This window comes from Stegodyphus dumicola, chromosome 4 (assembly GCF_044657685.1).
Source record: "Stegodyphus dumicola isolate Sdum_Otavi_A_Nest chromosome 4, ASM4465768v1".
NCBI lineage: Eukaryota > Metazoa > Arthropoda > Arachnida > Araneae > Eresidae > Stegodyphus > Stegodyphus dumicola.
The window spans coordinates 33,635,030-33,650,894 of record NC_140771.1 but is presented as its reverse complement, the minus strand read 5'-3'; the positions used below and the strand labels follow the sequence as shown (position 1 = coordinate 33,650,894).

The 15,865-nt window shown below is 31.8% G+C and overlaps 1 protein-coding gene across 2 annotated transcripts in view; it reads right to left on the bottom strand.

The window, feature by feature from the left end:
- The window catches only part of Cdk12 (Cyclin-dependent kinase 12), a 131,019-nt gene that overhangs the window by 77,071 nt on the left and 38,083 nt on the right, over positions 1 to 15,865 (bottom strand). For both annotated transcript variants that reach the window (XM_035370546.2, XM_035370547.2), the window contains exon 5: positions 7,563 to 7,733. In XM_035370546.2, the coding sequence (XP_035226437.1) occupies positions 7,563 to 7,733 (171 nt within the window). The remainder of the gene's footprint in view (positions 1 to 7,562; positions 7,734 to 15,865) is intronic.

Genomic DNA, 15,865 nt, shown 5'->3' with positions numbered 1-15,865 from the left:
AAAGAATGAATATCAACTATGAAGACAAGGTGCTGTTGTAGTTGCCTTTAGCTCACTTGTCTGACGTAGTCAGCCCAAGCCCATGAAATTCCTTTTGGCAAGGAGCGCTAGATTATGCCTGCCATTGGCAACAGCCTTGAGCACCATTCAGGTGACAGTGAAAATTTGCTCAGTTCCGCCTCCTGTTTTGATGGACAGCACCCCAGGAGACGTGTTTGTGGGTCCCTCACCCCTTCCTTGAAACCACATGAGAGAGTGGTGTCATGCAGCACCAACACTATACATTTAGAAACATACATGCCTTCACCGGAATTCGAACCCGGGTCCTTCGGCACGGCATTCAACGACGCTAATCCCTATACTGATTGGATGGCAAAGACAAGGTGAGAAATAGTAATCACAGGGAAAGACATTTTGCAGTGCTTATTTGCTTTTTAAGTGCAGAAGTACACAGTACAGCTGAAACCCATCACATAATGAACATTACATATGGAGAGAAGTATATGACTAAAGTTCATGCGTAGTAAGAACACAAAAAATTTCAAACAGAAGAATAGATGTGCATAAGAAACATAGTCAAAGAGTGCTGCTCTGATATCTCTACGCTCTGATGGATTTAGAATTTCATCTAGCACAGCAGATAGATTGTGAATTATCCTCACAGTAGACGTTAAGAATGCTTGCTGAATTACATTAAAAAATGATTCATCCATTACCACTGCTTCACAATATTAGATCATCTTACGAATTTAATTAAATTAAGAAAGCAAAATTTGTACACATTTCTCCAAGTGGAAATTATGTACATTTTAAGGACCACCAATGAAACAAATTAAGGATCTCTCAAGAAATAGAAACTGAATAAACTAAGGTAATTATATACAACCAAACTTTACTTTTGTAATTTGTAAATTGAGAATAAAATTAACTTTGTAATTTTTAAATTGTAAAATAATAATAAAAAATAATTTTTAAATAATTGTAAAATAATTTTTAAAGTAATTAGAAGATAAATAACAATTGTAAAATAATTTTTAAAGTAATTAGAAGATAATTATAAAATTTCTTGAAACAATTATATTTTACACATCGAACAGTCCCACATATTTTAACCTCTAACGACGGCGCACCTTTCTTTAAGACGCTCGTGTGGGACAGAATGGAATCGAAGGCAGTCACCGTACAGGATGAAGGTTTTGCATCGCTAAGCCTAATTTTATTTTAAAAAAAAATCAGAATAAAAAAAGTTTCGTTTCTAGCATCATAATTTTTTGTATCATTTTAAGATTATTACTTGAGCTCTTATATACGTTAAAATAAGCACTTAATAACATTTTTTTCTTTATTTTACATGAAAATATACTTAAAAAATTGCTTATCTTGTAAAATAATTTTCGGAAGCGCTATTCAAATTATTCCAAAGTTTTAATTGATAAAATCCATCAATAAAGTTTTAAATTAATAAAACAACAAAATAAAGACTGTTTACAGTAAGAAGTAACAAAATGTAAAATGAAGACTGTGGTAAATCTCGAAGCACGAAGAAGTATCACTTTCTAACACTTAGAAAAAGTATCACTTTCTAACTCTTTAGAAAATGAATCATCACTCTCATCTGTGTTAATAAATGGTTCATTGACCATGTGAGGATATTCTTCCTCTGATAAATAGCGCCTTCCCACCCTAATAGACTGGAGGTGAGGCTTTCCGAAATAAAAAGAGAAGAACCGGAAATATATCTGAAAGGCAATGCAAAACTTAACGATACTTCACATACTAACTCTAAAAGCCCGTACATAGTAAAGGAAAAAATAGAATAAAAAAAAGGAATTGGATATAAATCAGACCTGCGAATGTTTTCAATGTTTTCATTAGCACGCAGCAATTTAAAGAGCTCACCTCTCACACTTCCCCCCCCCTCGCAAGAGCTGATGAGTAAAATACCAAAGTCAAGTAGAATATATCAAACTCAAGGTCAGGAACATAAAACTGTGTTCATTTCAAAAGTAATGGACATAGGATGCCATCTAGTGGCCTTCAGAAAAACGTTCCAACTTAAAATGCGTATATGCATCACCCGTCCACTGAATGCAATCTCTAGCGATGCGTGGATGGGACGCCCGGCTGTAAGACGTTCTTAGGGAATGCGTATATGATCGCCCGTCCTGAAAGGGTTAAAGAAGATTAGTGGCTTTTTACTTAACATTTAGCTTTATATTGATTTTTTTTCTTTTATGCCTCATTTTGTCACGTATACTCACTCAATCCAGAGTTTTATGCAAATTTTATGTCAAGTGGCATATCCACGATAAGTATTAAGGGAAGGCGATAACTTACCTTGCTTATGTTATGTATTAATTGTTTATTAATTTCAAGTTTTAATTAATTTTATTTAATTTTTCAGTTTTGATCAGTAATTGAAGTTATTAATTTCTGCTTTAGTTTGTTTAAAGTTGGTTGTAAGTTATAAGCTGTAAATTTTTGGTAAACTTTAAGTTGAAAGCTTTAAAAGATTTTTAATTTTAATTTGAGTTTAAAGACTTAAAATTTTTACTTTGGTTTTGTAAAAATGACTTTTGACCCTTAAAAGTTATGTAACTTTAACGTTATTTAATTTAAAAGTTTTGTTTGCTACACATTTTTGGTGTATTAATTTTTTAATTTAGAGTTTGGTTAACGTTTACCCCTCTTTCTACTAAAGTCTTGAATCAATAATTTCTGGTTGTAAGGTGTTGAAGAAATATCATTTTTTTTTTTTTTTTTTAAGAATTGTTTTACTCAAAAGTGTATCTTAAAATTCAGCAACAGACCTTATTTGTAATATTAAGGTTTTAATCAGTTTTTGTGTTTGCTGCTTTTTTTTTTTTTTTTTTTAGTAAAGTTAATAATGCTAGTCAATTTTTTTAACTGTGGTAAATTTGGATAACTCAAAATAGGTATCTTGGGTTTGATTCTGTGTTAAAGAGACTTTCAAGTATTTCTTGAGTATTATCTCAATTTAAATACAGAAATTATGAATTTCACTAATTGATATTTATATGCTTTTGTACAGAAAATTTGTGCCTTTCTGGTGGAATTATAGGTTTTTGTTTAGCTTAATTGCTTGAGAAGTTATTCATAATTAAACTTATTTTTAGCAGAAATGGAGCAGATTTCCTGACTTCGAATTGTTCACTTTGAAGCACATTTGTTAAGCTTCCAGAGTTGGTTTCTGACAGGCGATCAATGTTTCTTCCTAATCATTTCTGGAGGGTGAGTCCTGTAAAAAGTGTTAGTTGCCTTGACATGGTTTTTGGCGAATTATTCTTGGAAAAAACTTCAAAATTTTTACGTTTTTGTTCTTGAAGTGGTTGCAGCTTTTTTTCTCATCTCTTTTGGGGAGTTTTGGGAAAATCATAAGTTTTCTGATTTAAAAACTCTTGCATGCTCGTTAGAACGGAGATTTTGAACACAAATTTCTGGGCCAGCTGAATGTAGAATGTTGCCACGAATTTGTTGCGTGCCCACCTGCTTCCATCATAATTAAACTCCAGCTTTTGGGGAGTTCTTTATCGAAGGAGATTATTTCGACCTCTTCAGATTGCCAGTGATGGAGCCTACTGTATCGAATCATTTGTCACCTGTTGAATAGAACTCTCTGCATCAAGTCCCATGGCCAGTTCGCTGAAGCTTCACCCCAGCGGAGTAGGCCTAGTGAAGAAGGAAGGAGCCGAGAATTTCTGATGTTTCCACCACCAGTGCAACGGCCGCTCTATGGAATGCAAGCTTAGTATGTCATCATGGTATGCGTGAATCCCGTCACCGAATTTCAGCCAATTTGAGTATTCCGTCGGGGGAAGAGTCTTTCCAGAAGATGACTCCAGACCTTTACTTATATTTTCAAATATGCCTTTAGAGATGGGAACGATTTGCGACCAGTGCCAACCCCAATTTCTTGGCCAGCAACCCATAATTTTATTCTTGTACTGAGTACTAAATGTTAATTGTTTATTTCATGAACAGATTATTATTGTTAGTTTTAAAATTAAATTGATTTCTAACTTCTAGTACTCCAGAGAATATCCTTGTCTAATTGCAATGAATTATATATTTAATAAATGTATCTTACCTGCTATTTTGATGAGATAATTATAATACTTTTTACATACACTTTCTTAACCGGGCTTGTAGTGCATTTAGATTAGACTTTAGTTTTTTTTCTTACACAACGCAATTTTTCAGTTTTTTTCCCACGGATATTTTGATTTTGTTGTTGGTGTTCATGTGAAAGTAATTAAAGAACAGTTTATTCACCACATGCACGTGCTGTAGTTTTATTTTATTTAAAGAGTGAGGAAAATTATATACACCACAACACTTAACAGGTAGGGATAATTTCTGAAGTGAGCAGTTAGTTACATATATTTAAAATACTTTGTCATAACAAATTTACACAACAAGTATTCATTAAAAAGCACTAAGAACAATTTACAGCAATAATTTATGATATTGATTATAAAATATTAGTATAATTATACAACAAAAGCTACAAAACATTTATGTTTGTAGCATAACAAACAATAATGCATAACAAAATGGTTATGCATCTTTTTAATTTGAAATTTTTCCTGGTATTTTAGCTACTTTACATCAATTTCCTTCTCTTCAGCATATTTTCTAGTTTATTTGTTTCGATAGACAAAAATATATTCCCACTGCTTTTTGATTCCTCTCCTAATATGTTTATGTTTCAACTATGTACCTTTGAAGAGTAATTTTCTCTCTCTCTTTATAAAATCATTTTGCTCTTCAATGAGTTCCCTGCTCATTTTAGAATTTTCAGATTTAAATAACTATTTCTGTTATTCTAAAAACCTTATTGTACTGAGAATACATAGAAGAAACTGCTAATTTCATATCTTTAATAATATAAGTATTGAGAATAAACAGGAAATGATATGAGGCCAGAACTGGTTGTAGCAAAATTTTTAGAATTTACTGAAACATCGAGAAAAGAAACTTAGGCACGGCAAATTTTTTAGAAGTTAGGGCTGGCATTGAGGTATGTATGGCACACTAAGACATATATGATGAATCTTTTCATAAATTGTCAGTTTTAAATTTCATACTTTCTTTGATAGTTTCAATGTTTGTGTCTGGTGGAAAGATAAAAAAAATAATGGGATGATAAACATGTTAATAGAAGACTTCTTGGATCAAAAATTCAAATAATTTTGTTTTCACTGTTCTTCCATAAACTATCCAAATGATAAAAAATTCATCACAAACTTCCTATCAAACATGTACATTAAGTGTTAATACCATGAAAACACTTTCCATTTCGTGAAACTTTCCGGGAAATTGTAAGTCTATAAATCTTGCCTTCAGATCCTTCTAAACCTTCCAAGATGCAATAACTAAAAGAAAAATTACCTCAGCCAACTCTGTAAAAGCAAAAAGGCTGAAGATTCTTGGTGGAAAAATTCAGAAAAGTGTAAAGCAAATTTTAAAGAGGAAACTGATACATATTTAAACATTCTGTAACAATTACATGGAAACAAAATGCTTATCATGAAAAAATAAGAAAAATGAAAATAATTTTTAAATAATTACAATAGCAACCACCCTTTACCTTTTACATATACTCTTTACCTTTTTACATATACTCTTTACAGATAATCTTTTTGTTAGTCAAACTGTGCTTTGAAACACTGCCGACAGGCCTACCGTGTGCAGAACAACCTCATTTTCGACCTGAGTTGAAGTAAATCCACTTTTCATCACAAGTGATGATACAGTCCATAATTTTGTCTTTGCATTCATATTCAAGCTGATTAGTGCAGGCTCAAACACATCTGTTCTTATCTGCTTGAGTCAGCTCATGCGGCACCCATCTATTGAACTTGTACGTCAAGTGTATGTGATGCATAGTGCGACTAATGGACATGACACTCACATCTAGCTACTTAGAAAGCTCTCGAATGGTTGCATACTGATCTTCTTCCACAAATTCTTGAAGGTGGGCCTCATCAACATCAGAAAGACGTCCAGAGAGCTCCACTTCTTGAATGTCATAGTCCTCGTTTTTGAACTTTCGATACCAAACCTTCACAGTGTCATATGATACAACATTAGTACCTAAAGCTGTGCATGATTTGGTGACGTTCTGTAGCTGACATTTTGCAACAGACCTGGATTTAAATGATGGTTCTAATCTGGTAGCGTGATATTCACACATTGTACTTCATGATAACGGTATTTTTTTACAAATTTCACAACACAGTGTTTGTTCACAGTTCTTTCTTTCAAATGACAAAAACTGTTTTGACAATATATGATTAAACATGCCAATGTGAACTGTTTGCGCAGATGATATTTGTGGTGGTGGGGAAACTTTCTTGAAAACACAAGTAGGGAGGAATTCAAATGTTAACACATCACATTTGTCAATGCAATGCCAAAAAACATTCCTCCACAATGTTTAATTCACACTCAAAATGGCAATTGCAAAATAAGACAGAAATGTTAGATGAATAAAATATAGGACACTTTGATGAGTTTAGCCGAAATTTAGGATTTCAAGGACCAAAAATGGTTTCCAAAAACCAAAGGACTTTTAAGGGCCATATGATACTTTTAAGGGCTTGGATAAGAGCTGGGTTATGAAAATGTTGTTCTTTGCTTTTTTATTATTATTTAGTTTCCCAAGTTTTGTGCAATGTGGATACTCATAATCCTCATGGGCAATAACAAAATACAACAAATAAAGAGGGCACTAAAATGTTATCATACAGATGTTGATGCTTTTCTGAACAAGTGACAAAACATGGATTCAGCCTGAGAACATGCGGTCAAAGGGGGGGGAAAAAAACTGAAACAGCAGATGCACATGAGCTTCTGAAAGAAACCCATAAGTTGAAATTATGTGTGTAACAAGGAGTTTATGGCTATGGGACTGTAAAGAAGTGTTGCTCACACCCTTTCTAGAGCTGGTACGACCATTAACCCCTTAACTGCCGCGGGCGTATATATACGCCTTGCTCAGTCGATGCGTTAACTGTCCCAGGCGTATTATATACGTCCTTCCAAACTGCTATCATTTGCTTTGCGCTGCTACACCTAAAATTATTCGCAAAGTTAACGCATCGGCTGAGCAAGGCGTATATATACGTCCGCGGCAGTTAAGGGGTTAATGGAAAAGCATACTGAAAATAACTTTGATAAGCAATTCGAAATACAAAATGAGATATGTTGACTATTTAGAGATGATGGACAGTATTCAGGAGTGGCACAAATCTCCTGGTGAAAAACTTGGTGAAAAAGGGAATAACAAAGAACGGTGCAATACTGTGAAAATCCTGAATTCAGGTGGCAACTTTGTTGAAAAATAGCTTAGGTACAAATGCAACTTTCCTCAATAGTCATCATAATTAATTTTCAAATTTCTACAAAAAGATTTTGAAATTTAATAAGTCTTTTACAACACAGATGTATCTCACATTAATGTATATTATGCTTTAAAAAATTAAAATTTATAAAAATGCAGAAAATCTACCAAATGGATAAATGAATATTAAACATACCTTTGTCTTTGCAAAAATCTAAGGCATCTTGTTTATCAGTCACTATCTCCATAAGATTGACGATGCTTTGGTGATTTAATTGCCTCAGAATTTTTATTTCTCGAACAGCAGTAATCGGAAAGCCTTCTTTTTCATTTTCAAGCCTGACTTTTTTTAATGCTACAAGTTCTCCTGCAAAATAATATAAACACATTTTAAACACGTAAATATATTTTAATTTTATATATAACACACAAGAAAATGAAAATAAGCAAATACTGAATGCAAAATACCTGCAAACACCTGCAAAACATCATCAAGTATAATTCTACGCAATTTATATAATATGTCTCTCGTTTTCTATCTTGATAAATTTATACATAAGAAAATATCTAAAACAAATTCACAAATTTTTAATGACATGAGACAAAAGTAGGAAACTGATATTTAACAGTAGTACTTAAAATTGATATTGAAGAAGAATCATCATGACAACATTCTGAAAAAGTATGATTTAATCATCTTCAAAGTTGAATATTGGAAAAAAATAAAATAAGAGATAATATCTGCCCTCTGTATCAAGTTATATAAGATGTACTACAACAAGGATGGATACTAATTTTCGCTGCATGCATAGGGTACGAATTTACTTCTTATTTGAAACAGAACAAATAAGATTTTTTCACAGATTTTTTTTAAAGCTAAACACGGAACTACACAGTACTGCCAAAGAAAATAAAAAGCAAATACTCTACGCTAAAGGTCTTCAACATTTCATGCCCAAGGAACACATCATTAAATTCATAACGATCTGTAAGCCACATGTCTGTCAAAGAAAAGCATAGGCAGAAAATTTATATAGCAGAGGGAGGTACAATTAATTTTGAAGGCATAGATGGGTTCACTGATTTTAATAATATCAAATACTTTATATTTTTTATTCAAAACAATAAAGTTCAATGGAAGCCAAATCAATATACTTTGTGCTTTTTTTAAATTAAAAAAAAAGATATATAGTATATAATGATCTTACAAAATCCGCTGTTTACAAAAACTCATATAACTACAGTCTCACTGAGAAACTTAGCACTGTTTTTGCTTTATAAATGCTTTGATATCTGGTCGAATCAATCTGTGTTGCCATGATTTGTAATGTATTGTCCAAATGTTGATCTGTTAGACGTGTTTTTGTTTTGTTTTTTATTTAAGTAAGCAACTGTTCACATATAAAGGCACTGCAAAAAATCAAAGACCTGAACAATGCATGATTACTTATCCCTGGATACTCACCTTCAAACACATACTTTGAATAAAAATCAGTGAATGTAGGATTTACAAAAAACTTGCATTTTACTGCACTGTCACATTACATTGCAAATCTACAAATTCTAATTAAGTTCAGGTGGAACACTTTTCAAGTCTGAGAATGACAAGAACATTTGTATGAAATTTTCATTCTCAAAGAGATCAGAAAATCTGCTTTTGGATCCCTCTCTGATTTGAACTGCACTGTACCTAATGCTCCAAGTTCTATATCACAGTTTTATTCACCAACTTCATGAATTTTGGACAGTGAATGGAATTCTTATTTAGCAACTAACTTTCCCATAGGATTAATTTTGTCTCAAAAGCTTTCATAAGAGTCCTAAAGATTATGAACAAATAGACTTTTCCACAGCAAGCAATAGTTCAGATCACTGAGATGATCAGCAATATCGATAGGAAACGCACGGTCTCTTTACCATTTCTCATGATTGAATTTGCAAATGGATGCCCTTTAGATTCCATGAATAGTTGAACTTCATCTTTTAAGGAAAACAGATGCTGTAGCATCCTTCCTCGGCTTAACCAACGTACTTCTGTATAATACACAACATACTACATTCAGCTTACAAATCATTCAAGAACTATTGAAATTGCTTCTGATTAAGTCCTTTTGATCAGATGAAATCAGCCACTTTTACAACAACAGTCATCACATGCTCAAAGTTTGAGAAGTTCTTACACAAATTTTTTTGAAGGATGACACAGTGGAAAGATATCAGAGTTCTATTTCCACATGCCTTCACACAGATTTGAGTAAAGTTATTACTCACATTTTCTGTCTGGTCATAAGAAGGAGCACGATCAGATATACTGTTCAAGCCAAAGTTTTTGTCAAGACTCCATTATAAATCTATGTTGTCCTTTGACACTGGCTAATCAACAGCTGGACAACGGACATCAACTGCACATTACAGACATTCTGAAAGAATAAGAAAGACCTCGAGCATGCTTTCTTTTGCTTTTATTTTAGTCAAGAAGGTCAATGCATTGGGTGCTTGAATGACCCACGATAAAAGAAGAGATGGGTAAGATAAATATCAAACTCCTCCTAAACATTTTTATGGGGGGGGGGAATTAAAGAAAGGCAAAGAATTTGAGGCAGTTGCATTGACAATTTTGTTTTTTTATTTATCAAAAAAGCTTGGCAGACCACACATTGAAGACTCAGAACATATTGGATCTAGAAATGTTTAATTTTTAGCAGTTACAGGACATAAATATTCAACTTGTGCAGTATCATGCAAGATTCAACCGTATTCTTGTAACATCTATTGTTCAAAGTCTTAGAGAAATATAAGTCCAGAAATATAATTTGAAAATCTTTTCAGCAACAAAGAGCTTTAGGCTTAGCTTTTGAAAATACTAAATTATGATAAACAAATTATTAGTGCATTACAAAGGGTTACCACTCAAACAGGAGAATGAAATTCCCTGACTTTTCCAAATGTGTTTTAAGAAAATTCCATGCTATCTGCAGAGTGCTCGTTGGCTGTGCTAACGATACATTAATTATGGTACCACTTTGAAAACACAAAAATTTGCTAATTACATATATATATAATCCGCAAAGCATTACTATCATGATTATAATAGAAGTTCTTTTCCTCAATAGCTTTCATTTTTAAATGAAATTGAATATCTACAATACATTCCATCTAAGTAATAAACAATAGAAATGAAATTCACTGATTTTTCAATGCAATGTATGAACTTTTAAAACACTGGATTTTCTGCATCATCAAATGTGATAAAATTATTGCATGAATGATAATTATTATAGCTAAATTCTGGAATAGAAATTATTGTTCACACAATGGCAATGGGATGCACTTATATCCATTTTATTAAATAATATATAATTGCAAACAATCATGTCAGTAATATTACAACACTCGCTAACTTCTGAAAATTCAAAAAAGCATTTATTTTTTTAAGAAGTCAACAGACTTTTGATGAAAACCTTTTAATATAAGCATATATAATACAAATTAAATGTAATTTTTTATTAAAATTCAAGACAAAAATCTGACATTTAGCATATTTAAATAAACATTAATAGGAAAAATGCTAATGAAAAATCAGCACAAATCTAGATGTCTTGTTTTTAAGTATGCAATTTGTAAGTCAACTGAAGAAACATCTCTGCTCATTTTTTTTGGGGGGGGGGACTCCAAAATTTTAATCTGTGGTTGTGTTTTCCTTTTATCCAAAAATATTTTTATACATTTACTATCACACTGTTTTTTGCCTTCAAGTGCTTGATGATATGCACCACAATCAGATCTAGCATATAGTAACATATTCAGAAGCCTCCTGAGGTTACTGGAAACAAAGATACTGGAAACTTCCTTTCTTTGCCTTTCTGAACGACAATCTGACCGGCACTGTGAAAACTGGCTCTATGTCAGCTGCCCGAATGACACTCATGCGATACAAATTTCGCCATGAAAGTTATCACTTTCAGTGTTGGTGCGGAAAGTGTTTTTTTTTTGGGGGGGGGGGATCACCATATGAAATTCCCTGACTTTTCTAGATTTTGAATAAAATATTTAAATTCCGTCACTCTTCTGGTCAATTTTGGATTTCACTGACTTTTTCTACTTTTCCAGGTAGCCTGGCCACCCTGATTATACACAAACAGTAATTCAAAGTTATTGGTTAATTTTTCTCTCTCGTGTTTAAACATTTTAATAAAATAAAAAAATACCCTTTTCATGTAATGTACTTTAATTCAAGTGTATAAGTTACACAGTAGTACAGGTGGACACAAAATACAAAGAATGAAACTTATGCTTGTGCTTTACCAACAAGCATTTCATGTGAATTCTTTATATTACACAAACACCAAAAGGGCAATAATAATAGTCTTGTCAAGCTTGCTGCAGGCATATCCATTGTTATAATCTCTACAGCAAATAGTGCTTACTTTCAGATCATATAGGTTTGAGGGCAACTTTAGCAACGACAACATAGCTTACAAACACAAAGGTACAAAATGCAAATTAAGATTCAGTGACCTAAGAGGGTATCATCAAATTTACTACAACTAATGCAATACATTGCAAAAGCACAATCAAATGTTTTATACTTTATTCTTTATAAATTCTGGGATTTCCTTTTTCAGCTAACGTACAACAAATCAAATTCAAGATTAGCACATGCTTATTTGAAAACAAGCTGATCACTTCGAGATGAAAAAAAAAGATTCCATAAAATTAGTATTAAGAATGATTTTTTTAAGGCTTTATAATTTGTTAGGTTTACACAACTTTCAAGAAAATTATGCCAACATTAAAGTAATTATCCTACTAGAATATAAAACTAAAGATGCCTTTTTAATAGAAGACTATTGCACCTCAGTGCTTTTAAAGTGTAGTAGGGCTCTACTGTTAGCAATATAAAAGCATGCACCTCACATCAAGCAAATGAAAATTTCTTCAGTGCTTTTCCAGCAGAAACCAACATAATAAAATCACAGAGATATTTCTCATTTATCAACTTCTACTTTGTAGTCTTGGTGAGTAGTCATACTGTAGTGCACATGGATGATGTTCAACTACTAAATGCTAATTTTATAAAATATTAAAAAATACGTTTATACTTTTTAATGGCTATTAATCAAATAAATTGCAAAAAACAAGGCCTTATAAATTTTTTAAAAAGTTAGAAATTTGGTATCATTTTTAAATATTTCTCTTGCAAATTTACAGCATTTGTTGCAGAATTTTTAGATTTTATGTACCCCATCTTGAAATTTCAAAAACCTATTAAAAAATAATCATACTTGCCAACCTACAACAACCAAAAATCAGGATATTTTTTAGGTATTCCAGAGAATTTTCTTAATGGCAGAAAAATTTTTAATGATAAAAATATGTAGACAGAATATATTTTTTTCACAATTAATTAACTTTAAATAGTAATTAATTATATAGCAACTATGTCTGAAAGTTTAGTTACTAATTCTTAAATGTGAGTAGTTCCACTAGTCTAGGATTCTGGATAAACATTTCTCTAAAGATAACCAGCATGTACACATATTTCAAACATTTTCTTATTTCGGTATTATGCAGCTGTTGGAATTGTTTCAATGTTTCCTTCCTTTTAGAAGTCTTTTCAAGATAATAATAAATATCAACAATGTGTTCATCTACATTTTATTCGTAAAGAAGCTGTCCCTTTTTCAGTTGTTAAATTTAAGAGGCGACAGATATGGGGTAACTCATAATTTGCATATCTAAATTCTCTTTTTTCTTAAATACCAGCAACTCCAATCTTCAAACCTACCATTACTGGTGCATTGTTGACACCAACAGATTAACCAATTATCCAAAGGAATTGCATTTTCTTTTAAAGTTTTAATAATTAGCTGTGCTATATTAAAGCCTGTCGAATCTTCTTCTAAAGTGGGGACAAAAAGTAAACTATGCTCAATTTCTGAAAACTCTGGATTAACAAATAATAACTACTTGTTATTATTTGTTGACCTAAGTCAATTCCTAACTTAGGTCAACAAAGAAAAATTTTATTTTAGTTACTTTTTATTAACATATAATGTAATAAATAATAATAATTACTTATTAATTAAGCTTAATAATGTAATAAATAGAGTGTAATAAATTACTCATTGGAACTAGAGCAACAAATAATTTGTTAAACGAATACGGCTTTGTTTGTTAATGACTCGTTGGAACAAAGGCGACCAACAAAGAAAAATTTTACATACTTTACTACGATACTTTCCAATAATAATGTAATAAAAATTAATAAGTAAAAATATTAAATAAGTAAAGCAGTAAAAAGTCACAAAGTAAAATTGTAATTAATCTGTCGTCGGAGGCGATCCATTGGCGAGATTCGTTGGCGTAAAATTAAACATTAAAAACAGCATGTCTATAGTTCTGATAAATAAGTAGGAATTGACTTTAATATGTGGAAAAAACTACATTAATATTAAGTGTCATCCACTACAAGTTTACAAAAAAAGTATAATAAGAAGTATTTTATTAACGAATCAAAATTTGAACAAGGTATAGGGAGAGTGTGGAGCTAATAGTAGGAATTTAAAAAAAGAAACAACTGGAGAGTTTTGCATCAGTATTATTGTTTTCATCTGTACAGAGGCAGAATCAAGCTGTTAAACCCCTGAGAGGCCATGGTTTTCGTTAAGCACAAAGCTTCATTAAGAAAGCACAAATTTCCCAAAACTACTATGAGAATAAATTATAATTTGATTTTAATGTAAAAACTCTCCTGGTATTTCATACCTGGATTTGTGTACTTCTGATATATTGCCTTAATTTCTTTGACATATTTTAATATGCATGTATATATACGTTCGTACAGATATCACAAAAAATATTCTAGGTCGTATATATATATGGCCTTGCCAGAGGGTTATTACAATAAATAACTGGAGGTTTATTTTTCATACCCAATTCATTATCAAATGCAGCTGGTTTTATTCTTGTACTTGAATATTTCTTAGCAATTTCGCTATCGGGAAACATTTTTCTAAATGAAGCTGCAGCACGATCCAATGCAGTCAATGGCAGGTTGTGCTCCAATAAAAAGGCAGAGAATAGGCATTTTGCATCAATAACTTTTTGGTCTTTTGCTTTCACAGAATTTAATTCTCTGTTTTTTCAATGCAACTGACATAGCTCTTTTTGTAAATGTACATGTTAAAGAACATTTTTGATTTCCACCATGCAAAATCAAAAAATCACAGTGACAAATGTTGAACATCGCAAATGTATATCAATTCTTTGACAAAATAACATGTATGTAGCATTTTTGAAAAGCACATGAATATTTCACTTTTTTCTTTTTTCTTTTTTTTTTTTTTTTTTTTTTTTTTTTTTGCAGAATCACAGTTACTTAAAAGCATGTGAAACACCGCGTTTAGTGGTGAGACAAACGATATAACAACCTCGATCTTGCTTTTGTGCTCGTCGGCTACCATCTGCCAGATGGCACGCAGCAGCATTTGATGCTTTTTTGAGAACTGGAGCACGACGTTTTCAAAAACATATGTACTCACACACAAAACAGAAGCGTGCCTTAATATTACAAAGATAACACGACTTTTCTTTTATATTTAATCCAGAGAAAAACCATGCACTTTCAGACACCAAAAATTCCTTTTCTGGGTGCAAATAATGAACTATTAAGCCAAGTTATATGATAATTGTGAGAAATTTTAATAAGAGAAAATCAGAGAAATATGTTGTAAATCAAGTTGGCAGGAGTACAGTTGGAAATAGGGAATCTCCCACCTAAATCAGGAGAGCTGGCAACTCTGCAACAGGATTTGAACACATTTCTGTGCATGCAAATTAAGTACTTTTAAGAACCATTAAGGAACAAAATATCAATGACCTATCAGTAAGTGGGAACTGCATAAATTAAAGATATTATCTACGTCTTAATTTCCTTTTTGTAATACCATCGTAAGATGTGTAAATAAAATGCCTTCTTATTAGACATAATTATAAAACAAATTTCAGAATAAAATCAACTTTGTAAAATTTATCTAGTAGCATAAAATATTTTACACTTATAATAGTTATTATTTAGGACATATTTTAAAGAAGATTACTGACATTTTATTTACATTTCACCTGATAGTTACCTTTACGATGATTTTTTTGTTTATGCCTTGTTCCATAACATGGTTGCTCAGTTCAGAGGTTTAATAAATATCATGCAGATTTTATATCAAATGGTATCAGTTAAAATGAAAAGTAAAATCACAATCAGCATGAATTGTATGATTGTTTCTGCTTGCCTAGAGAAATCTGCTGATCAGAGCAGAACTGAATGCCTGACGTTGACATGGTTGGTAAGTGTTGAAAGCTAGTTATGCTCCGTCAGTCTGTTGCAGTTAGTGTCATAGCTTTGTGTAGAGTTCTTGGAGCTGAGACTCAGTTAATATACTTTAAGGCTCCAATAAGTTGCTAAAGCATTAAATGTAATAAGTTGTTTTGTATTATTTT